At 36.9% G+C, this 27,702-nt stretch overlaps 1 protein-coding gene across 1 annotated transcript; it reads left to right on the top strand.

Moving 5' to 3' along the window:
• Positions 1–303: 303 nt before the first annotated feature.
• Positions 304–27,615, top strand: LOC115925836 (polycomb complex protein BMI-1-B-like). The gene is made up of 10 exons (XM_030989830.1): positions 304–529; positions 18,069–18,187; positions 18,789–18,885; positions 19,745–19,800; positions 20,772–20,819; positions 21,320–21,948; positions 22,703–22,801; positions 24,030–24,119; positions 26,749–27,208; positions 27,482–27,615. The coding sequence occupies exons 2-10, from the start codon at positions 18,076–18,078 to the stop codon at positions 27,613–27,615; spliced, it is 1,725 nt and encodes a 574-aa protein (XP_030845690.1). The 5' UTR covers positions 304–529; positions 18,069–18,075.
• The last annotated feature ends 87 nt before the right edge of the window (positions 27,616–27,702 follow it).

Raw genomic sequence — 27,702 nt, forward strand, 5'->3', positions numbered from 1 at the left:
AGAAAAGAAGTCTTATCACACTATGCCAACGCACTATCCTACACACTCTAATACGCCCGCGATCCGTTTGCGAAAATGATATCAGTATACAAAGTGCAAAAAATGGCTCTGCGTTCGTGCAGATAGTGCGAAGTCTCTCCATTTTTTCCCGCGTTCGGCAAGGCTCTACCTTTGCCATAAATTTTCCCCAGTCACTGTCAGAGCGCAACGAGGTACTCCGAAACAACGGCATACTTGGCTGCTTTTGGAAGGGCCCTAGACAATATCTGTACGAATATGTAGGTACCCTGCTGCCTGTTCAACTCTTCTATGTATTCTGTACGTGTTAGCCGTCAATTGGAATTTAGTCACGTGACTTTATCCGCCATTCATCACCGCACACACATTCATACACAAGTCTTTTATACTGCGTGTCTTTTCCGTATAGGCCGCTGTTGTTACACAAGCTGCTAGATCGAAAATCGACCTGCAAAGCCTCCAAGTTTGGCTAATATATTTCGTTTCCGGAACACTGCCGTCTGGGAAACATGTGAGTCGTTTTCTCTATATTATAAAGATGTATATTTCGTAAGATGGTAATGTGAATCTTAATAGTTGCGCTGCACCGAGTGATTTTTCACGTGAAATTCGATTGTAAATTTTCGTCAATATTGTGGAATCCAAAATGGTGGATTTAGTGCCGTGTGCGGAGCTGAGTGCGTGTTCGGAGGGCTGTTCTCTCTCTCTGTTTTCATGCACTCGTTTACAGCTGTCCTCAGAATTGCTAGCTTTATTCGCTCTCTCCATACACCCTACTGATTAAAATTCTTGTCCTTCGTGGCAGCTTAGAATTTCTTCTAACGAATATCGTCATGCTTTTCTGTTTGGGAGAACATAACCTTTTTTTTGTAGTGTAATGCGCGGATTGTTCAGAGTTGTTAAGGTCTCGACCGTCATGTACGTGTAAATTCATTTCATGTTTCATTCCGGTTTCTCCTAAAATTCGTGTTTTTAAGTGGTAGTTCAACGAAGAATTGCTTAACATTTGTTTATGATTGCCTGCAAACATCAACGAAGGCTTCCTGTTTCATCTTTAATAAAATTTGCAACATTTTCCGTGGGAATTGCCCACCAAATCATCCTGTTTATAAACGTCAATCGAAATTACCCTTGTAGCTGGATATCTCCCTTTATTAAAACCTCGCTATATTTAATTTTCAGGCCGTATTCGATTTTTCATCCATATAGACGGTGAATAAAAAGTACAATAGATAATAGAGAGAAACATTGACGACATACGTGTGAAATTATTGTGCTTTTCGAACTTAATTTGTATGTTAGTCAAAAATGCGCTCTCTGAAAAAAATGCACCGGTGTCCGAGGTTGGCCCGTCTTAGTATAGACCGTTCTACATAGTGTGTAGAATAGCTGCCGTAAAGCTTATTATGTGCATGAATAATCGTTTGTGTATGAATTTGGCCTGTATGAGCTCTTATTAGCTTAGAATCACATTTGACGTTTTAGTACTATCATGTACTTTAATCATAATTATACCTTAATTTTCACATTGTTTGTTTTTGTTTGTTTGTTTGTTCGTTGTTGTTGATAATTTGGCAAAAGGTAACAATTCCCGGCCAGTAAATTCCCACTATTAATCAAAATAATGTTGGGCTAGGCTATTTTTGTCGTTTTGTAGTGAATTTATAGCTAATTTTTAGTTAACCATTAACGGAGGTTTAATAGTCTGATATTTCATTTCACGTGTTTGTACAGTTCAGAATTTTGCTTTCGAGATAATTTTTTTCTTCTCGCAATCCATGACTTAATGCAAACAATTTTGTAATGTTCCCCCTATATTTTTTTTATTGTATCTTACCACTTACAATAATCGCGAGTATTAGTCCTATAAAGGGATGAAAAAAGTATTCACAAAATGTTATGTATACTTTTAATCTTACAGTTTTCAGTGGTATTTTATTTTGGTGTACACAATCATGACTGTATAGGCTAGCGCTAAAACCTTCATGAAACATTTTTATAGAGGAGAAGAAGGAGAATAAGAATACGAGAAGAGGGGGAAATATAGTATAAAATATGGTAAAATCTCATTTCAGTGATGTATTTCAAAAAGGAAAATTTCGCAAGGTTTTCCGGACATTATCTTACCGTGCTGCGTGCCTTAACATTGCATATCAATTTGTAAAGGAAACAAAGAAGAAAGAGACAAAGAACAAGAAGAAAAGGAGGAGAAAGAAGAGCATGATAAGGAAGAAGACAAAGAAGAAGACTTAGACTAAGAGGAGAGAGAGGTATATTGAGGAGTATAGGAGGATAAGAAAAAAGGAGAAGAAGAAGAAGAAGAAGTAGTAGTAGTAGTAGTAGTAGTATAGTAGTAATAGTTAAGTTGTAGAAACAGAAGATGAGTATAGCGGAAGAAAAAGAAAGGGAAAGAAGACAAAACAATATACCTCAATGGGTTTGATGGACTTTTTTTTTTAAATGAGCATTTTTTTTTTGTAATAGAACTTTATCCGTGTCTCCCATTATTTTTAAAGTATTCGGAGACCCAAATCAATTAGAGTAGACGGGGAAAAGTGGGGAAAAGAAGACAATCTCCGAGTGAGTATATTCCTTTATCTTAGATGGAATAACATTTAGTCGTGTCCATTATGTAAACTTGCGTTTGGCTTTATCGGAGTTGAAACACGGAACTTAAAAGACGATCACAACTACTTTCGAGAAAGAAATAACGTTTAATAAGGCAATTCCAGTAACGTGCGAACATTCAATGCCGTATTACGTAACCCGAACATGATTTCTGTGGGAAATTTATTACAATGGGTACCAGAATCGCCCTTGAGTTGATTTTTCGAAAGCATTCCCGATCGTGTTAAAAGAAAAATCATAAAAATAATTACAGAACGATACGAATCAAAACAAACAAGTAAAACAAAAATGCAACAACAACAACAAAGAACCAGGCAAACATTCTCTATATTTTCATGAACATAACAGACCCGTTCTGTTTAGTACGTTTTCACGAATTTTAGGTTCCTTTATCAATAGCGTTAACGCTTTCATTTTTGTTTATTCACAACGCAATAATGTAATAAATCCAAAAAAGATAAGGATATTATTTATCATTTTCACTTCTGCAGTTTTTTTTTTTTTTTTGGGGGGGGGGGGAGGGGTTGGGCTTTCATGAAATATCCATTTAGGGTCATCAAGAGGGATCGTCAATAATCAAAATTAAATTTTAAAAAAGGTTAGATATATCTTTCTCAATCCAAAATGAACTCAAGTGTTGGGGAATATTCATTAGGCACTCAAGTGTGAATAAGACCCCAAACATGCACTCTAAGAAAAAAAGGGTGCAAAAAAGGGTGCAAAATAAGAGTTTGCACCCTTTACATAAAAATGAACCCTATTGAAGGAAAGGGGGTTCAAAAAAGGGTGCAATATAAGATTTTGCACCTTTCCCACAAAAATGAACCCTAACAAGCCCAAAAGGTGCAAAATAAAAGTTTGCATATTGCATGCATATTGCATGCATATTCATGATTATTTTCCACGTGTTCACATGAAAATACATTTATCATATGATTTGTTAAGCAAATTATGACAATGCACATCAATTTTGTGATTTGTATTTTCCTTCGGCAATCATTAACCAATAGATTTTTTTTTTTATCATGTTACAAATACATTCACGTTTTAGCAATATATATATTGATTATGATTACTAACCAAGAAATATCATGCATGTTTAATATGTATATGTGTACGAGCAAATGTCACGAGTATTCCTTGATGATGGGTGCAAGATTGCACCTTTTAAAGGGTGCAGGATTGAACCCCTTAAGGTGCTGCTATTGCATCGGTTTGCACCCCTAAAGGAGCAGGATTGAACCATTAAGGGTACTAACATGTCTCCTAAAAGGTGCATTCTGGCACCCTCCTAAAGGGTGCAGGATTTAAACCCTAAAGGTGCTGCTATTGTTGCATCGGTTTGCACCCCTAAAGGTGCAGGATTGAACCATAAAGGGTACTAACATTTTCCCCAAAAGGTTCAATCTAGCATCCTTTTAAAGGGTGCAGGATTGCACCTTTAAAAAGGGTGCAGGATTTAACCCCTTAAGGTGCTGCTATTGTTGCATCGGTTTGAACCCCTAAAGGTGTATAGTTGCACCATTTTTTCTTAGTGTGTGGAGAGAGAATCAAAATAGAGTCATCGTTGTTTTTGTTTGTTTCCCCCTCTTCACTATTTGCCAGGAATCGGCTATATTTTTCAGACACAATTCTTAACTTTCAATTTCACTACCTAACATGGTAGTGGTTCATTAATATAAATTTAGATTGTATCTTGATGATTTTACATGAATTTTAAGCTATAAGATTAATGACTGAACAAATCCGATGATTTTACTAAATTATCATATCAAACCTGTGCCGTAGCTCTGACATTGATTTATTATTCCATGCTAGGATACTGTTTTCAAGAAAATTTTAAACACACATTCACCATATAAAAACTCAACCACAACAGAAAAAAGGATATGAGGTTGCTATTTTTGATCATCGTGTGTTTCTTGTCTGCATGTTATTGATTTCTACTCACAGAAAGTTTAAAAAACACAAAATATATATTTAAAAGTTAAATTTTATATTTTAGACCAAGATGCAAAGTAAGCTTTTAGTCCATTATACTTCGATATTTTATCATCAATAACCCTCCTCCCACACACACCCACAAACTTAAACAGACAAAGAAAAACGCAAGCACCGAATGAATCATTTCCCCTAAAAATTACAATTTAAATGCAAATACATTGTGTTTTTTCTTCAATGTTTAAAGCCCTACTGCACTACTTGCTCCCATATAGAAAACAATGCCTAAGCGGTGCCTGTTGGTGCCCCATGATCCTCTTTTTCTTATAATAGAGAGCTGAGTTGATGAGATAACCACCTGTCAGTGACCATGCTGGGAGGTCTAATCCCTCCTGGCCAAACTAGTGCAGGCGAGCTTTAAGCTGAGGTGAACATGATTGAATTAAACTTTTACGTAGCCCACTTTAATCGGTTCGAAAAATCTTACTGAAAAGTTTAAGACCAAAGTATTCTTATCGTTTAGACTTTGAGTATTAAAATAAAATGTTTTCTGAATGCGTATAAGGGGAGGGGATGGATGGAACGCTATAGAGTCTAGTATGGGCTGTTAATGGATATGAAGGCACGTAGCTCCCAAATTGTAAAATATCATAATTGCATGATATATAGTACATGTACATTTCGATCGTTTGTCTTAAAACTTCCAAAGGTCTTCCAAGTTATCAAATATTACTACATGACTTTAATTATATCAGCTCCTCCCGTCCTAGTTTTGTCTCATTTTAGAGGTATTAATGGTATTATCATTGTGTTTATTGTATTCTATAATACTAATGTACGTGTATTAAAATAAATAGCAAATGTTAACATGGTTTAGGTTCTGCACTGCGAGTACAAATACTACAAATCACGCACATCAGAATGTGAGATCGTCATTTAATATTCTGGGAGAGGTGATATTGAAACTGACTCAAATTGCCCATTAATTCATTTCCTGGAATGGTGGAATAACACTTTAAAGATAGAGTCGAGTACTATTCATGTGATCACATTATGAAAGAAACTGTCTGAAAATAATTGGGAAAAAGGCTTATTATGTAGTATAGAAGAAGAATTTTAATGGCTTTGTAATGAAAAACGAAACGAAATTGACCCAATCTTGCTGGAATTCACATGCACCCCACACACTTTTTGGACTACACACAGTCATGTTTGGTCCAAACCTTTAGGCTATTTCTTGTCATATTTCTAATATCATGAATATGAGGGCACTTGAAGAGCCATCCTTTTCAAGCGAAATTTATCTCGTGATTTTCTTCCAAAGTTGTTTTAAACGGAAACTAAAAAGAAAGAAAAAGCTCACCATCACAAATTGTTTTTCATCTTTAGCAAAACACAACCTTCTCTTTGACGTGTGTATGCGAGCCCGTCAGCCACGCTGCTTCTTGCGTAACGGTGCATGGATAAAAGTAGATAATATTTTACCCTTCATTTCTTTGAAAAATATACAGCATAATGACCATTATAACGGATACGGACTCTATGGAAATATGTTTAAGTAGAACACATACTATTGTAATGTGGTAGGAGGGGCGACATTTTTGTATCTTGCCTCGTGCAACCTTGATTCCCTTAATTGCTCTCTGCAGTCTTACTAGTTGACTGGATGTAAATCATTTTGTTTAACACTACTGACGCTGATAGCGTCATGTTCAAGATGCCAAACAGCCAATATGAATTAAATATAATGGACAGAGTCGACAATATTAGAAACAAAGGCTTAACAACCCTGTTGGAATACCTGTATATTATCTCCTATACTGACCGGAAGCGTATCTCAGACAATGACATCGTGTTAATTTTACGCTGTCCATATTGATTATACATGGCATCACCAGACTCGTCACGATTAAGTCCTAATGAGGACTTTTCCACGAATAATATGTTAAATATTTAGAAATACCCGCCCTACATGTAGAGCAAAATCAGAAAATTATGACAATTTCCAAAGGGTTGTAACGCAATACAAATACATGTACTTAAAAATTTATGTTTAGAAAATTTAGTGGGAAAGTTTGATATGATTTAATTTTGTTTAAAGTAACACATATTTATGCGTTGTACCGTGTTCTAATGCCAACAAATAATACTTCTTATTGTGGTGTGCAGTAAGCTTTGCAGTATGCCTGTGTACTTTTGTTTAATTGTCATTTATATTTTTTTTTATTTGTACCTGTATTTTTGTGCGCAATCATTTGTTCTTACTGCAATTTATAGCGATTTATCTTCGCAAATAGGCAGAGTTTCTTAGTACGACCACTTTAGGTGATCATGATTGTTGATAAACGCAGACGGCTTGGGAAATATTTATAAGGAATTTAAAATAGTATTTTTCATTAGCTCATACAAACTAAAGTTAAAGTTATCGTAAAAAGGAATGCACGAAATGGCATGGAGTTTATTGGTTGGTGTATTACATAATTTTCAAAATGACCTTTATTCGTTAAAAACAATTATAAGAGTAAAGCAAAGGGAAGTACAATTGCAAAGTGAGGCTAGGTTTACCTTTTCAATGTTTAGGACTATATAGAATAAACAATGAAAAGATCTTTAACAAGACATACTACAATAAGACAGAAATTAACGTTTTTTAATTTTATTATTTAAAAAAAAACAAATTAGAATTTAATTTAATTAGAAATTCAGTAACCCCTTGTAGTAATGGATGCTACCATGTGCTATTTACTTGAAATAACAATGAAATAATATTATTACATGACTCCTAGTAAATTCATAAAAGCCACATGTTGCGTACCCCAAAACATGCCATGCCTGCAAAATGCATGGTTGAGGACAATTTCCGTTACACCATTTTACAACTTCAGCCAAGGTTATGAATTGTAGGGTTTTAAGCTGATGCGATTTTTTTTTTCATGGAAAGTTTGAAATACGGATGGAGGTTATAACAACAGCTGGTACAGGGCAGCAGTCAACGAGTTAAGTATAATGTCTGAGGTATGCTGTTGAAATACTAATAAGAGAGAGAGAGAGAGATGGGGGTGGGGGGTGGGGGCGGAACAATGGAGAAACCTTGATCCTAAATCTGGAAAAATTATATTTAAAAAAAACCGAATCAGACTGAAAATGAAAATGCCGTTATATACTTATGAAATTTAGAACAATATTGGATAAAACCAAATTAAATTATTAATAATTGTAAATATGTCCAATTGTGACTATAAGTTGATAAAACTGCTATATATTTTGTTATATCTGAAAATGAAATTAGGATGTGATCGTCAAGACTTTCAAGAAATCAACTCCTGTGTAATTGCAATACCCTATTTTATTGCTTGAAGAAATCATATTCGGATTACGAAACATGTCATGTTTGCACATTTCAGTAGGTGATGAAAAATTAAGGCTATTGAATTTGCCTAACGTTTATTTTGAAAGTGTCTTGCGATCGTGTTTCAGGCAAAACATCACAATAAAAGATACACGTAGGTCACGTGACATTAAAAAGTACGTAAAGCTATGAAAGGTTGTATTAAAACTTTTTTTATAAGTACGTCTCACATTTGAAAGCAGTATAGAGAGTATGAAAAGAAACTCCCAAAGATAATGTACCATTCATTTATTTGAATGTTAGTGATTGCAATCAGCCTAGAAATACATGGTATAGAGAGATGGGCAATGTCATGGACATTCTTTTAAAGAGAAAGTCCACCCTGATATTAAATTGGTTTTTAATAAAACCAGAAAAATGAGAGAAACAAATTATTTAAAATTTGAGCGTATCCGATTTAAAATAGGGAACTTGGGATTTGTTAAAGTTGTTATCAGTGAAACACAAATTGGCAACACTGTGACGTATCTTGCGAGGTCCTCTTAAATTTGCTCTGTACAGAAAATGTCTTAAACTTTCATTTTCTTAGTTATTGATGACGGAACAGATTTGTTTCGTATAGGGGTTGTATAAAAACTTATTTGGATAATGTCGGGTGAATATTATGATGAAAATTGTCTTAAGGGACATTGTAAACGTTGATGTTTGTTTTACTTTAGTACAGCAGGGCAGTGTTGGGAGGGGACCTCCCAAGAAACGCCACAGAGTTGCCAATTTGTGTTTGATTGATCGCACCTTCAAACATTTATAACTTTCTGATTATTAAATTTTTTTCCCAAAACTTTCACTAACCTGTTTCTCTGATTGTTCTGCTTCTATTAAATCCAACTAAATATCAGGGTGGAGTTCTCGTTGAAGATTGTTTGCAGTCATTTTTTCACTCTAAGTAGTCTCATAGCATATACACTGTAAGAAATCTACCCAACACTTTACACAATATAAGGTAAGTTTTACCCAACGTATTTTAGATTGTACAATCTGAGTAGAATTACCTTTGGAATTCAACTTTATGGCTCCTATTCCATAGCAAACTTTGATTTTTTGATAAATATACATGACTCTTGTTTAACTTTCACTTTTTAACGATTATGTCAAAATGTTTTTGTAAACATCTTTAAGCAGAGATAGATATTGAGGATGAATTCACCTTTGTGTATTATGGTTTATACACACTTGTGATGATTCACCTTCAATGTGTACGACAAGTTTCAGGTTCGTTTCTCCCTCTTTCCGATTTGGAAATCAAACGGTTTCCTTTAAGTTAATAGGCAACTTACAACCGATCTTGTTTATTTTATCAAGGCAGAACTGATATTAAATGCAGTCCTGTGGCAGTTATCTTGTTCGACTACGTGGTGCCTTTAAAAGGCTATAGTTCATTTTGAAAATGACTTTCGTATTTTCTTTTTTGGAGAAAAAAATAAAGAACCTAATCAAAATGAGTCAGTTGTGAAATCCCGAGCTGGATCAATACTTTTAGGCCCTGTAGGAATATATGTAAATAAGGGAGCATTCTACACATTTCAAAAAGGGAAGTGGATGTGAAAATATAAAGGAGGAACAATATGACATGACCACTATGTATGGTATTTTTTCCCGATTCTATAATTTGTTTATATTTGTACCATCAGATTTGTATCGCATGGAAATGAGTGATTCAGTAATGTGATAATACCGCATTTCCATAAATATTCGTTCGTCTACATCCTCTTTATGCACACACTTCTACAAGTTATCTCAACGTACAAAATAATGTAGGGCCTTTGCTAGACAAGTCAGACGCCCACTGTAATGCATTTAATTTCAGTGGTGTTGGGATACCGACTGGCTCCTCCACCCAAAACCGAATCCTTTGTTCCGAGGAAAAGCAGGAGAGATGGAGCGAGGAGGAACCGAAGTAGATTTAGCTGGAAGCTGCAAGGCATCCCAAAATGGGGGAGTTGTTGGCGGAAAGGCATCCTCTTATCCTCCGGGGGGAACCCGGGCATGCTACGCCTCCGTCCCGTAACACTCGCACATCCCCCGTGCACTGCGGCTGTGCAATACCAAATCGTTATTCCTCATGCTGTAAGGAATTAGTGTATAAAGGTGAATGAATTGCAGAACGCGCGCAAGTGCTGGGTGCTTTCCTGGCGATGGAAAAAAAAACTCGCGCTTTTATGTGCTAGCGGATTCTTACATGTCACAATACATGGCATTGGGTATGTTTAAATAAGATATGCTTGGTTTCCATGATGAAAGAATGCTTTTGATTAGAATTCGTTTCGCTACGTAAGCTTTCTGTAAGTGATTCATATAGAAATGTGGAGCCCCGGTATATGCTCGCTTATTACGCTAATGCCTTAGTAGACCCCCTACATAATATATTTCTTTGTAATTTTGTTTTGTTTATATTACTTTGTTTGAATACATTCTATGTTTATGATATCATTGTTAACATCTTTTTAAATGTTGTATCATTCTAGTTTTAATATGTCCCGGCCTTTAGCATGTGCTGCTCGTTAGTTTTTATACACCAATAACACGCTAACTATTTTTTAAAAATGCGATATAGGCCTAAGTTGGCATATATTAGGGGATTCCACTGTTGTTAATCTATGTTGGCATCCTGGCATATAATAATACGATAACATTTTCGCATGGAAAAGACTAAAAAAAACAAATTGAGGTCATTTTTAACGAGCAATGTGCATAGTTCCTTAGTTATTTTCTGTCAAAAGTTCCACGCTGCCGCGCTATTTTTTGGCTAAATAATCATTCAATAAATATTCATATTTTATTTCCACATTTTGTTTGATACACGTCTTGTTTGAAGTTTACATAAGGGATCAATAAAGAACGGATCACTTTAATCCCATTTTCTTTGGTACAATAACATGCTCGCCGTCCGTTTATGCATGCACATGATGTATCTTTTCAAAAGTATGTGTATAGATACTGACTCATCGTAAAGTAAATTATTGATTGTAAAATGAATAACCACTCCATTGCATTAGACTTCACTACATAGACAACCACCGAAAACCAAAGGAAACAAATAGAATAATAAATAGATAAAAAAAATATATAAAGTGATGATATTAATGATAATAATAATAATAATACAAAAATAAAACAACTCCATACACAACTCCCCCCCCCCCCCACACAAAAAAAGAAGAAAATGTAGCAGCTATCTTAATCTCTCAAAATATGCATATTTATGAGTATTCATGAATGTACATGTCGATGTCTTATTCCAAAAACATTAATACCAAATGGAGAATGTTTAGTAAAGACCATTTGACTGACAAAGCTTGCCATCGTTAGTGGTTTTATACGGTGTTATTATACTGATGTTATTTTTAGCTACATTTTCAAAGAAATTATATCATTACCGGGTTTTAAATTGGAAACGTCATTTCCTCGTTATACGTACGCTTTTAATGTTATTTTGCACTGCATTCTTTCATTCATTCAGATTTCATTTGGGATAATTATTGTTTGCATAATTATACAAAAAATGATATTGTTCCCCATGAACTTTTAACATCGATTTTTGTTCTCGCGATCAATGTTTTGTAAAACAAAATATGTGCCATGTGAATGAAGTTTCCTGATAAAAATACAAATATACGTTCTCAGAAACTTCAACCTTGATGATTTGTTTTATTCTTGTATACGGAGATCATGCCCTAATACAAGAACGGATTTGAATGAAAAGTTAATGATTCAAACTGATTCGTTTGGATTTGTACTAAACATGAAAGAGTAGTGTTTTGACAGAACTTGTGTATAGTTTAGGATTAATTCAACATCTTTGCAAGAGAAAATGGCCTATATACTAGTTAAAGTCGCCCCCATAGCATGAACCCCAAGTCATGTGAGCCTATCTTCTCCAAGCTAAAGTAAATTTCCTCTACTGGATTCTATAATCGTTTTACTGGATCAATAGCTGCAGACATTCATGTGTTCATCTAAGAGGTTGCGGTTTGGGTTTTTTTTTTTAATTCGAAGCGTGAAAACAAAAAAAAACGAAGCAAAATACTTTCATTAGTCAGGTTTAAGTATTGAGTTGAGAATCGACCTGAATGTGTCGGGGCTTTGCCCAATACCTCTTTAGTCAACTCAAGGAGTTATACATTTTATAATAAATCCTTGGCCATACCTCCTAATCGACTGCAAACGACTCAAAACCGACCGTACCAATGGGCACGTTTTTAAAAAAATATTTAAACAAATATTATGGACTTTCGTTTTGGAATGCGCTTGTGAATCAATTTTTATACAGTATTGGGTGACTCGATCTGCTCTTTATTTTGATTGACCAAAATGATATTTAATTTAATTGTATACGTATCCATTATCCATTCCCCAACCGTCCCCCCCCCCCCCCCCAATAGCAAATCAAGTTCAAGACTAAAAAGTTTCATGACACAATTAAACATAGATTGCATAGTAAATAAAAATGTAATTCATATAGAGATAGGCTACGTAATTATAAAGAAGAGAATTAAACAATGGTCACAACCATGAGCATAATCCCTCTTGTTTAAAAAGAGATAAAGAGCAAAAGGAAATGAAACGTGATCAATTTTATTTCCTCTCATTGAAACACGAATAGTTTATCTAAAAAATGTTGTTCTAAAAATAACGATTGGCTCATGCGTTTTTTTAACGGTTTCCACTGCATGCATGCACACACCAATAGGTCAACATCAGCGCCTACTCTCACCCAATATAAATACATTGTATCACAGTCGATTACAAAAAAAAATCCGTGAAAGGAAATGGATCATCTAAGCTGCATAGCCCCGACATAAGGGAAAAAGTCGAGTTAATCCCTAATTCGTCTGCCAAACGTGAATAACTTTAAAAAGGTTATCCTACGTACTCCCTTTGAAGACCTGAAAAAGAAGAAGAAAAACAGACATTATTATTGAGAAATATTAAAATAATTTTGTGTAAGACTAGACGGCTATAGACCGAAAGCTTTAGTCTCTGATATCGACGGTTGTTACGCCGAGACTATCTCTGGCTCCACTTTACTGACGTACATCGTGGATTGGGCATGGAGTTGGGATTGGAGGGACATGAACTAGGATATATCGGCTTGTTCATCCCCCCCCCCCCCCTTCTGCGTGCGACGGACGGTTATTTCTGTCTCGGCTAGACCTAGCTTCGATGGCAACGGCGGACGGCAAGTCACAGGCAAAATCAAAGCAGTCATGCCCCTGCTCGAAGATTATTAATGCCTATTTTGTTTTGTTTGTATTGCTATGTTTATGATGTATTCTTGCGTTAAATTGAAATGATCATAATACTGATCCAGTTTGAAGAGGTTGATACACTCGATGTGTAATATGAGGTTTTACAATGAAAAGGATAAGAAATGGACACGGGCTTGCTGAAAGCCACATGCACTGTGGACAGAAATTGTAATATATGGGAATACACACAAACAAATGGCTTGACAATTTTGTCCAAGAATTTCATCTTTTTCGTGTCACGTTTCGAATACGCGGGCATAAAATGAGCTATCCTTTTAAAGAATATTTTAGTCATGCAAGCGTTTCTGATCAACAAAATAATACACACATTAACACGATCGCAACTAAGTATTTTCGACAAATCAACTCAATTGGATTTGTCAATAGAAACTCAATACCCTATTGTCGATTGTATGTCCCCACATGAATCATGTTCGCATCACGTAACACGTCATTGTCATGTTCACACAATTCAATAGGTGACGCACAATGCTTTTGAAATTGCGTTGATTGTTCAAAAGTAGTTGCAAATAAAACGTGTTCATTATTTATTCCCTCAATTTGTCTTCATCAGCTCGAGTTGGCCAAATAGCCCGCCATTTTGTGATTCGGGAAATTAGCCCGAAGTTCTTCAGCTCGAAACTCGAGCGCGAGTAATTTGCTCGGTGTTCGCGCATAGTGCGAGTCTTCGGGCTGCATGGTGAGGACGGACCACAAAATAGCGGGCTATTTGGCAAACTCGAGCTGATGAGTACAAGCCTCTAAGCCATTATTCAGATATTTTTTTTTTTAAGGATTAATTAAATGGAAACTCTTTAAACCTTAATATTCAGAAAACTTGTGATCACCCACCCACTATAATTACATCCACATAGTTTGTTTATTGAGTCACTTTCGTTGTTGTTTCTCTATTTAACCTTAAACTGCATGTGAAATTAAATTCCCCCTCCCACCCCCCCCCCCCCCACCCCCGTTGGAAGACAGACTGTGCGTTGTTCAAACCGTACCAATAGTTTTATGACAAAACTTCGAGTTAGTAGGTCCATGATATAACCTGCCATCAGTCTGATATAACGGAGCTTCCCCGTCTCGGATAAGGGGAACCCCCATAATGGACATAGCCATCACGTGACTCGTATTCGGAAGGGCAGTAGTGTTAGAGGGGGATCCCCGTTTTCCTCTCTGCTCTTTATGTGTACTGGTTAATAGTGCGGTTGTCGTGGTAATGCAAGCAGGGAATTGTTACATTTCCCTTGTGCAACTTTAATTTTCTGAACAAAACATGTATACATTGTCGTAAATAGGAGCGCCTTGAGCAATGTGCGTGATTAATACGAGCTCTGTCGAAGTATCCATTATTATCATTATAATCGTTATAAGTAGTAATATTACTATTATTAGAAGTAGCAGTAGTAGTAGTAGTAGTAGTAGTAGTAGTATAGTAGTAGTTCATTTTAATTTCATCCAGTAGTAGACCTATTAATTTTATTATGATAATTATTATTGCTGTTATTATTATTATCATTATTTTTTATTTTATTTATGTATTATCATTATTGTTATTATCATCATCATCATTGATCATCATCATCATTGTATGTAGATTATACTACATGTAGATTACACCGAGCCTGCCATAATATGTATATTTTCTCGGACGTATTATTATATTATCCATCCAAGTAAATTGTTAATATGAGCGCTATAAAAATGTCCTTTGCTGTTATTAGTATAGTTATTATTATTATTATTATTGATATCATTGTGATACATGTAAATTACACTGAGCCTGGCCATAATGTATACTCTACCGGGCGCTATAGTATTATCTCTCAAAGTAAATTTTGAATATACATGTTTGTATATGTTGTCGGTTCTGCACAATTCAGTAATTGTGTACACACGCATGTGCACTACACGAAATGTGTCTAGCGAACCGTAATTCAACAGTCAATAATATAATACGGATGTTCTCTTGTTTGTTGTCTGTTCGTACCAGCCCGCAAAACTAACAGGGTAAATACATAATGCATAGTTCATGAAACAGCGCTGGACGCATAGAATATACCGAAGTGTGACATCATACTGGCCTAGTTGTCAAGGTTGCTGGGGCCCGTTTCTCGAAACCGTCATAAGACTAACTTCTTGACTAAATCAGCGCTTGTAAGCTATACTTGTCCGTTATACACGTTTCAACTTCGCAAATAATTTAATAAAGGACAACACCCTGATTAAGGAGTTATGACGCCTCTGCGACCCTGTCATAATCTCTGTCATAACTCTGATGTTTAGAACCAGTCCTCTACGACGAGCGAATATGACGTTAGCAATTTAGCATCTCGGTACTATACAGGGTTAATACCAAAGGGTGAGTTTCTCTCTATAAATGTTCGAATGAATTATAAAGAGAGAATATAAAAAGGTTCGTAATTCCGGACACTCAAATTGCCCATATCAAAGGCCTACAAGATGGGCCTACATGAAAAACTATAATCTTGATGCATTTGTTATTATATGTTCCTTTTGTTATTCGAAGAACCCTATCATCAAGTAACTTCGGAGTCATGGGTTAAATTAATCTTAACAGGGACGTTCCGGGGGGGGGGGACCAAACCCATAAGAAGCTTTTGTCTGCAAAGTAAGAATTAGTTGCCAAGACTTGGCTGTCAATGATTCGAATATTGACGCCATTTTTGTTCTATAGCAGGACATAATCCGACTTGTCGGATCCAATTCATTAGGTCGCTCTAATACCTTCCGGTCTTTAATTTCGACACGACTAGTGTCGACTTCCTCAGAGCCGAACGTAACAGATAACGGTGTTCTATTGATCATATGCCAATATATTATGGGGAATATGTGTACACGTCATTTAAGGAATATCTAGGTTTGTGCAGTTGAACATGATGGTCCAATCATGGAACTATTCGTTTAAGCTCTATACTAACAGGGGTGTGGTGAGCACAACTCCGGAAAAAAAATCTCTGACTAGCTGGAAAAATAAATATAATCAAATTTCCAGGTCCGCTTTTTTTTTAACGCTCCCCCCCGCTTCTTTGTATATGATTCGATATGAGAGGGGGGCACTTGTCCCCTGACCCCCATCACTATGCTAGTGTATAGTGTCACAATGTATACGACATGTTTGCGGCATAAAATGAAAGCTGGAACTGAAGCTGTCGACGATTTTGACGATTTTGACTATGCAGAAGACTTACTCGAAAAAGCAATAAGGTTCAAAATCCGATTCAAATTAGAAACGTATCAACAAAGAGCAGGTGAAAGATTTAGGAAATCACCATATAACACTTTAGGGAAGAAAAAGTCGATAAAATTTAAATCCACTTGTGTCTGTGCAAGAGTAAAGCTAATATTATGTGTGGTTATCAGCAATTGCTCGCGTGGGTCTAGACATTGAGGTGCACTGTCATCATGGGGGCGGGGTCATCGGTCTTAAAGATAAAGTTGAGTTCTGGTGATGTGATTGCATTGTGAAGGAAACGGTGTGATCAGAAAAGTTGATAATGTAACATAAATATAGGTGTGTACTGCAAGGTTCTGGAATCATCAGAATGATAGAAGTTTTGCCCAGTCTTGGTAAAGTAACAAACACTGTTCACTGAAAGATGTATATGGGACTACACAAACATGTGGCATAAAAATGTGGGCCTCATCTTTAAGCTTGTCATATTTAGGCAATATGAGGGCATTTGAGTAGCCATGCTTTTCAGGGAACATTTTGTTCTCAGATGTTCTTCCACACTTAGATAATTATGATAACGTCACCTCTCACCTGAACTCAACTTTGAGACAGTTACCGATTAGGGCAGGTGATGGGAGGGGGTCCTATCCTATGTTTCTCCTGTTCAGTCTTCCCCTTTTTCAATTTATTTCCGTGTCACTCAATTAGGGGGATGCCCCCGTCTCGTGGCACCTCATCTATTCCACTGGTTTTCGGACAAGATTTAAAGAACTTTGCGTGATGATATAGCCCTGGGGAAAAGTTGGTGTAGATCAATGTAGTCGCGGGCAGTAATAATGTTTATATTCGATATACGATTGAGCAAATTGCAGTTAAAACAGAGATTTCAAACACGAGCCAATACTATTTTTGGCTGTATACTAGATCAAATTCATGAAAATAAATGGCTTTTAACGTCTTTGCGTCATAGCTAGGCGAAAGCGTACACAAGTCATATACATGTACCTTCAAAGCTTGTTATTAGTCACAATTGAGAAATACTATTTTTGTTTAAACTACATGTACACATTTTACATGCATGATATCGGCGAGAGTACATCATTCTAGTTTATTTAATTGGACATACATGTAATGAAGGTTAGAAATTAAAAAATTACTGTTTGAACTTCACTTATAATTAAACCCTATCCTGTTAAACGCCTTAGTATGAAAATAGTACCTTGTCGCTTCTGGTTGTGGATATATAGAGACCTACTTTGATTATGCATTTACAAAAACAATATTAATAGAATGACCCATAAGCCTTTGTACCCATATTCAAAACAGTGGTATTTTGTTACATTGGTATTTATTTAAAATGATATCTCAGTGTCAAGTGCCATTTGCCATTTCGCAGTTTAACAAAAACGAACATTATGTGAGTGATAATGTTTTCAACATTTCGAAAGCTATTTTGAAGCGCAGTTGAAGGTTATCAAATCTAATGTGCGTTCTAAAACTCTCTAATTCCATTCCTCTTTATTAATAGTGGAGAGGGAATTAATCTGTTACTATTAACATTATAGTTCTATTTTCTATCTTTGTTTAATTGGTATTCTATTTGCTTTCGTCGTATTTATAGAGTCATCATGCATCGCAAAACGCGGCTGAAGATAACGGATCTTAATAAACACCTGACATGTTCACTGTGCAAAGGATATATCGTGGATGCTACAAGCATCATCGAATGTTTACATTCATGTGAGTATATAGTTCTCGTCTCTCTGGATTTGAATAATCCCCCAAATCGATAAAAAAAAAAAAAAAATAATGGAAACAAACGAAATAAACCAACGAATCAACGAACTAGCTAACTATATATCTAACTAAGTAACTAAGTAACTAACTTCAATACCTCTTTCTTGGTCTTAGTTATAACGCATCGTTTCTTTTCTTTTCGACTTTTTCTCCCTATGTTAATTTTTCTTCGTATGTTAATTTTTCTTCGGCAAATCTTTACACCCCCTTTCTCTCTCTCTCTCTCTCTCTCTCTCCCCCCCCCCCCCCTCTCTCTCTCTCTCTCTCTCTCTCTCTCTCCCTCCCTCACGTTCCCCTTTCTTTTGATCTCTATGTCACTTTCATTCTAATCTCTCTATAATTTTCTTTCTTTTTTAATACATAAAGCTCTCTCTGTCTCTCTACAGAGAGAGTGTGAAGAGTCTAATTTTCATGCCCCAAATAAAACGTAGGCTACATCGTACTAAATTTAAATAGTGAGATTACAATGTAAATAATGTGATTCAATATTGGCTATTAAAGGGCGTCGGCTTATCTTCATATTTTTCTTTTGTTTTGAATGCAGTTTGTCGGAGTTGCATCGTTCGATATCTGCACACCAGTAAGCAATGCCCGGTATGCGACACACAGGTTCACAAGACTAGACCTCTACTAAATATCAGGTAACACAATGTTTGTGTTTTCATATTCTGCTAGCACCATGCAGTTGATCGTTATCCGAAGAATAACCCAAAGAAAGAAAGAACCATAAAGATAATTTATGTGGTGGATCCGAGAGGGTCGGATCTGAGAGGGTGCATGGGGGCGCGTGTCTCCTTTCAAACCCAAATTTGTCATACTTTTGTGTTCTTTTATCTCAGCCAAAAATGGGATTAAAACGAACCTGAAAAGGAAGAATCCTTCCTCTCCTTGCCTGAATTTTCTTTAATGTAATTGTCCTTGAGAATCCCGATCTACCGCAGTATATGGTATACTCGGAATGAATACAATGATTGATCAAGTTGCTTGTTCCTATGACACTTCAGTTAAGGATAGTTATCATTGATTTTATTTTTATTTTTAGTGAGTCATGCAAAATTATATTTCATTATTTTGTTTGTCAACGCATCAATGTTGGCCACTTTCGACACAGCGTATATGTTCAATCAAGAGCAGAAATTTTTCATGTGGGGGCTTAAAATAACTGCATGAAGATTTGTATTTGTATACTATTATTGATTGGATTCTATAATTCTCCCCAAAGAAAGATTTACCATTTTCACTGAAATTTGTATAGATTTTGACATTTTTTTTGGTCATGAGACTCGAGTTAAAGTTCTTTAGAACATCCGCAATAATTATGCTGACATTCGATATTTACTTATCTTTTCTTTGTTTTCGTACTCCTTATTTTGGTTTTCTTTCTTCCCTCGTTTCTTTCTGTTTCATAGTAAAGTACCTTTAGTTACTTTCTTCGAGATGAATTTTATTTGCAGTATTTAAACTTACTTATTTATATATTTTGTTTTGTTATACTAACAGATCTGACAAAACTTTGCAGAATCTAGTGTACAAACTGGTTCCAAGCATGTTTAAAGGTAAATGAAAACATTTTTTTGTTGAAAGTAATAGTATATACATGTATATACAGCTCGTATAGAGTGCCCACGGAATTATGGAGAAAAAATATGAAATAGTCCATTTGGTTTCAAATCAGCTTTTGTCAGAGTCGGTTAAAAGGTGGAGATAGAGCTAACCACAATGCCACCTCATGTAGGTTTTATCCAATTCGCATACGATTTAGGGAAGCAGCACATTCTAAATTACTTACTGCCCCAAAAGATATTTATGAAAATAATCTCTTCTTGGAACCAAACTAAACGCTCTCGAAATTTAGTAGGCCATGTTCTGAAAAATTCAGATTGGAATGAAATCCCAGCGTGCGAGATTTGTATGCACTTATCAAATCCACTGTATCCGATATAAGCGAACCGAAACGCATTGTAGACAGTTATGCCCCTTGCACGCAAAGCGTCATTTTGGTGACGTAGGAATGCGTCACTGACTAGCGTGATCTGTTACTATTATGTGACATTGCATTTGTAAACAAAGTGAATGCAAAATACAAATTTATGTGAATTACTACAAGATTACTGGCTTCACAGACATGATTTACACACTAATAGCGCAATCAAAACAACGCCTTGTGCCTCGTGTATGACGGTCATTATATCCCCCGTTGCACATGCATCGTCATTTCCACTTCATCATTACTCATGCTAGGCAAACCAATAAAGGCAATTTAGGTAATCCTTAAAGATGCAATATAGTAAGTGCTCAGTTCGTTTTATATGAACTTAGTGTATGATAGCCCTCTCATGGTGTGTCTAAGACCTTGGTAGTCCCTGACGTAGTTGTACGACAGAAGCGGCATTCCTCTTTGACATTCTATTTGTAAAATGTAATATAGACAATTTAGGTGTTAAACCTTAAATTTTCATCAGATAACACAACAGTAGAAAATATGAATGTTTTTCTTGCTTTATATTTTCCTTCTTTCTATCTACAGGAGAAATGAAAAGGAGAAGAGAGTTTTACAAGTCACATCCACAAGCCAGTAAGTTAATCATTCGACCCTTTCTTTCTTACATGACATTTTTCCTCCGAAGTTCGACGGAATAAGTAACCAGAAATTGTAAGTAAAGTAACAATGGACAGTAAACAGCCGATTGAGAAGTGCATGAATAGGCAAGTCCAAGGTACTTTATCCGGTACGTTACCAAAAAATGTAGTTTATCTGATGATTGTATTAAGTTCAGAGACATACCATTAGCTTTGATCAAATACATAATAGTGATACATTCGATGTTAATTTGGTTCCATTAAAATTGGTAACGTATGGTGTAACAAATGGCCATATACATTTCACTCGCCCATTACTAAGGCGGTACCTGATTGAAAGTTTGAAGAGTTAACATTTTTGTTGACAACCAAACTGAACGAACTTGTGTTTTGCAGTCATCTTTGCAATGAATAACATAATTAAATGAGACAGAAAGCTTAGTTGTGATTCTTATGAGCAACATTATCATTTTCACCATGTATATTTGACTTTAGGTACTAGCCTCGCACAGACCGTATCCAGAGAAGAACGCGGAGAGATGGACGAACAAGAGCTCATTATTTACACCGACGATGAACACCTTAGCCTCTCGCTCGAGTACTATCAGCAGAGCATTCACATACCCAAACCTAAACCAGCCGCCGCCGCCATAACGCGTCTCGTCGGTAACGGGGACAACGCGTCAACCAGCAGTAGCAGCGGTAACAGTAGCTGCAGCGATACGAGCAGTGAGAGCGGCGGGAGTAATGTAGACGTCGCTACTGGTAGTGCCGCTGATGGGAGCACCGCTACTGGCAGCGCTGCTGGTGTGAGCACCGCTGTTGGGAGCGCACCCGGTAGCAGTGGAGGAAATACCGTAGCGGCACCGCCGATCGGAGATACACGAGCCGTGGTGAGCGCGGCGGTCACGGCGGCACTGAAAGCTGCGGTTAGTGGTGCGAAGCAGGGTGGGAACGCTAAGGCACCGGAAGAGAAGCGGGGAGTTCAAACAGATGCAGCTGAAATGTTGGCACAGGAGCGATTAAAAGGAAAGCCGAACGGAGCGACGACGTTGAAAAGTAGCTGCGGTCCGATAAATGGCAAGACGAAAGCGAACGGTGACGCTAACGGTCTCTCTGATGAGGTAAGCCATAAAAGTCCTTCACAACATCGAACTTTTAATACTTTAAGGTTGAAGGCTGAATGGAAAGGATATAGGGCCTAAAAAGACAAGATGTTGTATTGCCCTTTAGGTGCCAAAACATCGGTAGGCCGGTCGGAAATCTTTTTTTTGGGGGGGGGGGGAGGTCTCTCTTTTAGCTGATATTTCTCAGTTTTAAATGCTTTAATGCATATTTTTTGGGGGTAAAACGTTAACAAAAACAAAAAACTTTAAAAACTGACCTTAGATATCAAGATTTTTGGGTCTGTCGTAAAGGGCAATACAACATCTTTTTTTTTAAGGCATAGTAGGTAGCGTCAGATATGAACATTTCAAAAGATCAAATTCTTAAAGCCCCAGTCAAATAATACAGGGTCACGCTACTGATCACTACTGAGGAGGTGTTAACGGTGTTGTCATGCTCGATTCGGATACATCCGTTCTTCCATCCGTTTAGATCCGGGCTCCTCTAAGGACGTCCATAGCATTCCAGCAAACCGCCTTGGATGTTTTTGATTGTTCAAAAAACCTCTTTAGTACAAAATAATTATAATAACTGAAGAAGAATTAAAATGCACTGTGCCACATGTCATGGTATTGCCGTATTGATAAGATTAATCGTCCCTTCGTTGGATATTGATTACATATTGTTTCGAGTATAAAAAATTGCTTTTGTTTCCGTATCACTAAATGAAATATAAACTGAAAATACAATTGTTCATATTTTTTATCACAGATTGTTGATAAACGGTATTTGAGATGTCCTGCAGCTGTTTCCATTGGTCACATCAAAAAGTTTATCCGACACAAGTTTGGATTATCACTAGCCTACCAGGTTTGTCCGCCCTCTTTGTCATTTCGACATTTCCATTCTGTTCTCGTCTATATGTACTTCATTGTTCATCTCCTCTTTGCAGGGATATACTCTGCTGCTGTCTTTGGTCGGTTCCATACCGTTGTAAAATATTACCCTTTTTTTTTTACTCTGGGAAAATGTCCCCTTGGGCTATCACCCCAGAAAAAACAGCGATTGGAAAACTACCTACTGTACAACGACAATTGCACGTGGAGTGCTACTGCAGAAAATTTCACCTAATTTGTAGGGGTTGTTTTAATACCGAGATATTTGTTCTTCCGGTAGTTGTCCGGGGATTTTGTACTTTTTGTTGTTGTACAGGCGTTGTTCTGGATGTTAGTCCGGGATAGTCTCCCTGATAAGGATTTTCTTTTTGGAAAATCACACAATATATGAAATTAAACGTTAGACTAATTATGTCATGAACATGTTGTTCACAGTGATAACAGAGATTATTTTTGTCAAAGGAATCGATCTAACCAGTTTAGAATTTTGAAGGAAAAACAAAGATCTAAGGAGCACACGATGTTATAATAATCTTGATTCTGGAGTATATTCTAATTGCGTTTTTTTTCATAAGGCATTCGTTCTATACTTCACACTTTCCCGTCATGTATGCTCATAATCTAGATATAGTTGATGAGAGATAAATTCACGTGCATCAGTGAATACTTCATTCAATCCACCAACCTTCTCCGAAATGACATTTGACTCTTCACGTTCCACGCGCAACATATCGAGTTACACAAACGGAAATTTAGTATCAAGTTCATTCACATCCCTTTCATGAAATATAATAAGGTCGGGGAGCTATACATTACTTCGTACCCCAGACACAACGAGGAGATTGACACCAGTCCGGTCCTTTTAGGATGATTCAAAAGCTTATCCAGTACCCCCTTCTTATAACAGCCACAAATGAGTAAAAAAATCTGTACCAAAGAAATAGGAGGTTGTAAGTTTGCAAACATGCGAGTCGGATCCGGATCAATCGCAACCCTTTCATAAGACATGGCTCCGGAATGCTTGAAAATAGCAAAAATCTACTGTTCTTTCAAAATACAAAGAGGATGTAACTGTACGTAGTTAAAAAGGCGGCGGCCTATTTTTCTCCCTTCTGGTAATCCTGCCATGATATATAATTGGCTATTTATTGACGATGTGATGAAGTTTGTTTAAGTTTTATTTATTCCAACTTGATTTCCAGATTGAAGTGATGTACAGAGGTAGTGAGGATGAACTTCTACCAGACGACTACACATTAATGGATGTAGCTTACATTTATACATGGGGTCGGGTAAGTGTCGTGTCAAGTTCTAATGCAATAGACATACTGTTCAATGATGTTCAGAGCGTATTGTTAATCAGGTGTCTGTTACCTTTTTGGTCCTAACACCCAACCTGATGACATTTCTTTGTACAGTTACCTCCAAAATACAAGTCTTGGTCAATGTCATTACAATTACCCCTTGTACCCAACCGGATATGGATCAAAATGGGGCTGTTTATTACCTCCCATACAATAATGCTTCAATTTAAAGAACGACACAGTTACCACCATTGGGTCTCACTCGGTTCAGAACAATTTACTTAAACAAAGGAGCTAAAGCTTGAAATATACAATGTTATATTCATAGATGGCTGTACTGAAATTTGCAGTTGAAATACCATGTGGATAACTTATAGTCACTTTACACAGGTTATTTGCTACCATTACAACTTCTGGCAAAATTATTTATTTATAAGACTAAAAGTCATTCCTTCTGAATAGTTTACATTCAAAAGTTACAGGAGTATTATGTAGTTTCCGCCTTATCGTTCGCGAGGCTTTTTAGACGTTGACATCCTTGTTAAAATTGAAATCTACAGAACAGCTTTGTTTTGTCTGGCATCGACTCGCATGTTTGGGTTTAGAAAGTAATTTATCCGTGTTTGTTGGCACAATTCCTAAATCAGACCTTACTTTCTGAAAAAGAAAAAAAGGTGTCGAATGCGGGAGAGAGAGTTCGAGAGTTTAGAAAACATACCCCACATACCAACCTTGCACCCAGCAAAGCACATTACTTGGAAGTAGACTTTTTGTCGAGATAAAAACTATCTATACCGAATACAACATTCTAGTTCGGCCATTTAATTTCGACACATAGACATAAAAATGATCGGATGGGAAAGGTATAATGGAAACAGTTCTTAAGTAAACATTATCAAGAGTCTTTTGAAATCATAAGTTTCGATGTTAAGATATTATTGTTGCATACTGGAGGTCATTGACGATGTAAGCTCTCTCTGGGTATTTTCGTAAAGTAACACCAATCACTCTTAAATATTAGTTGTAAAAACTTGCCCAACATGAGGGCGACTATGTGTTCAACAAAATTTAGAAAAACTTTATGTCCGACTTGGGAATTGTTTTAGCCAATCACGATCATTGTTCAGCATAAATTGAGGAAACACATCTCTGGGTTGGCCATGATAGTACTCAAAGATCCGTCGTACACAAAATTACCCTCAGTTTTTCCAGTGAATAAATACTTTAATACACTACTACTACATTGTTCAACCGGAACAGATTTTAACATTGTCACATCTGCAGTAACGAAAGTTTTAAAGGGAAGCCACATCCTGAATCTGTGGTTGTAGTCCAAAACGTCATTTGGTTTGGACAGCAACTCGTATCACGGATCATCAATATAATCAGACCATGTGAAAACTTAAAAAAACAGGACCTCCAAAAAGCTTATTTGGATCCAGTCATCGAGGAAGTAGTGGATTGTTGTAACTCCTTTTTTATGTCGGGTTGTCCATACATACGTCCCGTTCTCGTGATCGCGTTTTCTTAAGAACCTATTGATGGATTCCTGCCAAACTTATATCATGTATGTATCTTGCAGAGCCGATGAACTGATTAGATTTTGGGGTCATGTGTAAAGCGCCATGAGCGTCAGAACCTGGCGGATACCGGCGCTATATAAATAACCATATTATTATTTTTTTTTTATAAGGTCAAAGGTCACAGAGCTCATTATGTATGCAAAAATAGCTTATGATCGCATTGTCATTAGAACAGATTGATGGATTCCTGCCAAATTTAGGTCATGTATGTACCTTGCAGAGCCAATGAACTGAGTAGATTCTGGTGTCATGAGGTCAAAGGTCATGGGGCGCATTATGTATTCAAGAATAGCTTGCGAATGCATTCTTATTAGAACTGACAGATTGATTACTATCAAATTCAGGACATATATGTATCTTGCAGAGCCAATGAACTGATTAGGTGTTTAGGGTCATGAGGTCAAAGATCAAAGGGTCATACATGTATATGAAACAAAGCTTGTAATCACGATATTCTTAGAACCTGTTAATGGTTTATAATCGAAGTTGAATTTTAAAAATTGCTTCTGTTTTGGTTGGTAAAATCGCTTTATGGCGGAGGCATCATAATGGACTGCGCGCAGTCGAAGGTTCATCTAGTTTTTATTTACAGAAAGAGTCTTTTACTTAGACGTCCGTTTTTTGTTGTTGATTTATAAAAAAAAAAACAGAATGGCGCTCAAAGTCTTTTTATTTAGAACACACAGGTAATCACTGTAAATTAATATGAATGTTGTGAAAGAGTAGGAACAAAATGGCGTTTAAATATCTAGTTTTAACTCGTCTATAAAGGGCCTTTAGGGGAGGGGATACCGGACTTACCAGTCTGATGAATGACGAGAGAGGGGAGAGCAAAGCAATCCAGTGAGTGGAGGATAGGGTAGAGTTGGTATCAACTTCTTTCACACCCCCCCCCCCCCTCTACCTTCTTTTTTTTATATCTTCCTTCTCTCCTTTTTTCACAATTGAAAAGGGGCACATACCCTCCCCCTGTAGCTACGCCATTGCCTCCAATAAAATAATATATTTTTCTCTCATGATTTCCATCCAAACAGGTCGGACCTTTGCCACTTGTTTATCGAGTCTACCAGCCGCTTTCCAGACCACTGAAAAGAACTCTCACGGACAAAAACACATCGGTCGTCCCGGAGAAAATACCAAAGAAAACGGACTCTTCTCCACACCAGCAGAAACTACCGCCAGCAGCTGGAGCGAAACCGAAAGACGCTTCGCTGAACCAGGGATCGCAGGAGAACACATCACCCGCAATGACGCCGGTTGTGCCGCCGGTGTGCAGCAAAGTCGAATATTGCGTTGAGCATACCTACAATGCCCGTGTCTGTTGTTACATTGAACAGGTCATAGCAAAGAATTCTATCATCTCCCACACCTCTGGTCATTGGTACACGTCCGACAGCTGTGTGATCTCCCAGTCGCATTACCAAGGAGTTCTCACTGCGATCAACGTTACAAGAACGCCATCAGTAAAATTCGCACGGTGTTCTCTCGGAGACTGTATGCGAGTATTTTGTGCATGTTCTCAAAAGGATGTAAAATAAAGACTATTAAGTTCATCCGGTGACCCGACTGCGGCGTCGATTGCGTTTCGTTTTGACCACCTTCTGAGGTCGCCGAATAGACTTCATGCCATTACACTCATAAACAAGAGGGTATTTGGTTACCGATCACGCGTAGAACATTATTGTGATCTAAGATTTATTTAAAATTTGAAGAGACGGTTGCGACTTTTGTTTGATGTCTAGCTTGTCTCAACTTGTTTCTCACCAGGCTTGGACATGCTTCTTCCAGGATGCAAGTATCCACTTCGGAATGCAGCGTTTCATTGCTGGGTAAACCCCGGTCACACCGACGAGACCGACATCAGATGGCACCAGATCGAACTAAATGGTACATCACCTTGAATGGTCAAGAATCGGTTAGAGAACGGTTTGGAGTCGGTTTTTTGCGGTGTGACCGAGGTATTATGATCTGAGCATAGTTTCAAGCAA

The sequence above is a fragment of the Strongylocentrotus purpuratus genome, unplaced genomic scaffold (genome assembly GCF_000002235.5).
Source record: "Strongylocentrotus purpuratus isolate Spur 01 unplaced genomic scaffold, Spur_5.0 spur5_scaffold_19, whole genome shotgun sequence".
Taxonomy (NCBI): Eukaryota; Metazoa; Echinodermata; class Echinoidea; order Camarodonta; family Strongylocentrotidae; genus Strongylocentrotus; species Strongylocentrotus purpuratus.